This window comes from Epinephelus moara, chromosome 8, assembly GCF_006386435.1.
Source record: "Epinephelus moara isolate mb chromosome 8, YSFRI_EMoa_1.0, whole genome shotgun sequence".
NCBI lineage: Eukaryota > Metazoa > Chordata > Actinopteri > Perciformes > Serranidae > Epinephelus > Epinephelus moara.
This window is the reverse complement of record NC_065513.1, coordinates 23,470,268-23,472,249: the sequence shown is the minus strand read 5'-3', so window position 1 is coordinate 23,472,249 and position 1,982 is coordinate 23,470,268. Positions and strand designations below refer to the sequence as shown.

General features: G+C 45.3%; 1 protein-coding gene across 1 annotated transcript; it reads left to right on the top strand.

Annotated features, from left to right (window-relative positions):
* The first annotated feature begins 238 nt into the window (after positions 1-238).
* Positions 239-1,951, top strand: LOC126394234 (uncharacterized). The gene is made up of 2 exons (XM_050050938.1): positions 239-542; positions 1,070-1,951. Exon 2 carries the CDS (start codon positions 1,079-1,081, stop codon positions 1,949-1,951), a length of 873 nt encoding a protein of 290 aa, XP_049906895.1. The 5' UTR covers positions 239-542; positions 1,070-1,078.
* The last annotated feature ends 31 nt before the right edge of the window (positions 1,952-1,982 follow it).

The window sequence follows — 1,982 nt, the reverse complement described above, 5'->3', positions numbered from 1 at the left end:
GATCTTCGAAAGCTGTCCCATAGGAAATGAATGGCAGCAGGGGGAGAAAGGGACCAATCTTAGGGCTTTGTCTAGCCTTTACAGCGTCTCCATACTTTGTGCTACAGACTCCATTCCAACTCTCAAATGTTGCCACAGGTCTCATCTATTCACTCATGTTTTCATCCTTTTCATATCTTTTACCGTTTTTAATCTGTGCCTCTCAAAGAAGCACCTCCAAAGGACGCGTCACCCATTGTTAAATGGGACAGTCTAGCCTACGGAGGATTTCCTGGTTGCGTCACGACGTCATTACTCCTGCCGCCCAAGCCCGGGAAAGACACAAAAACATAACAGACAACTTAACAGACGACACAGAAACATAACGGACAGACGACATAACAGACGACACAAAAACATAACAGACGACAATGATGGAGCCAGAGGTTTTGATTTTGTTTTTTTAAATATATTTTTTGTTGGAGGAAGAGGAGAGGCGGCTCCAGCGACTCCAGCGACAGCGGCGGCTCGTTTATCTCCGGCTGGGAGAGAGCTGTGGGGAGGTAACGTTAAACCTGTTATTTTAACACACATTAATGTTCATACATAGCTAGCATAGTTCGTGGTAATTAATATACTCGTTAATAAACGGGTACCGTTAAGTGACAAATGCTAGCCATATTGACATATATGTTCATGTCATTTAACCATTACACTTGATACAGGGTTCATACAGGTGCTTAAAATCTTTGAAAATGCTGTAATTTTAATGCTGTGTTTTCAAGGTCTGAAAAGTGCTTGAATTTTAGTTTAAATGCTTGAAAGGGCTTATAAAGTGCTTGAATTGAATAGTAAAATGTGTACGAACCCTGTAAATAACCCTGACTTAATTCAATATTAAAATGTTGTGTCATTAAACATCAAAACCATATTGAGAAGCCAAAGTGGATAGATGGACAGATAAAGCATTATTGATCTAAGCTATAACATTAACTAGCATTGTCTTATTAACTAAAATTAAATAGCTATTGATATTAAATAGCTTTAATCATTTATGTTCTCCTGTTCTTACCCTCCTTTCCCCATCCAGACGAGGCCGATGTACTGCCGCATAAATATGAACGTTCCGGTGCTCCAAATATTTTTTGATGATCATGACACCCGACAAGATTTCAGGCTGAGCAGAGAGTCCCTGGCGGTGCTGCTGGACCTTCTCCACCAGGAAAGACAACACGGATGGGGTGCCACAATAGAGACTTTGGTCTTTCTCTTCTGGCTGGCGAGTGGGACATCATACAGGGTGGTCTCAAGGGTGTTTGGGATGCCTCGCTCCACTGTTCACCGCATCGTTCATCAAGTTACTGAGGAGGTGGTGGCCATTCGCCACAGGGTCATCTACCTCCCCAAGACCGCTGATGACCTGGCGGCAGTAACTCAGGGGTTTGCAGGGCTGGCAAGACACAGAGCTTTTCTAAAAGCTGCTGGAGAAATCGACGGCTGCCATGTCAGGATCAAGCCACCAAGTGGCCCTGATGGTCAGTGCTATAGAAATCGAAAACTGTTTGCGTCTATAATCCTACAAGCAGTTTGTGACCATCAGGGCCGCTTCATCGACACGTACGTGGGCTGGCCGGGGTCGGTGCACAACTCCAGGGTACTCCGGCACAGCCCACTGTACAGGCGGGCCATCTACCCTCCTCCAGGGTACTTCATCTTGGCAGACGGTGGGTACCCGTGCCTCCAACATCCATTCCCCCTCATCACTCCCTACAAGCGGCCGGTACAAGGTGTGGGAGCCCAGCGCTTCAACAGCCATCATTCCAGGGCACGCTCCATCATAGAGCGTGCCTTTGGGATGATGAAGACGAGGTTTAGGGCCATCTTCCTCCAAGCGCTGGAGGTGCACCACACCTTTGTGCCTCAGGTATGTCATTACACAACAGAATTATTGTTAAATGGTGAATACCAGTAAATTAATTAAAATTAAATTACAATTACATTAA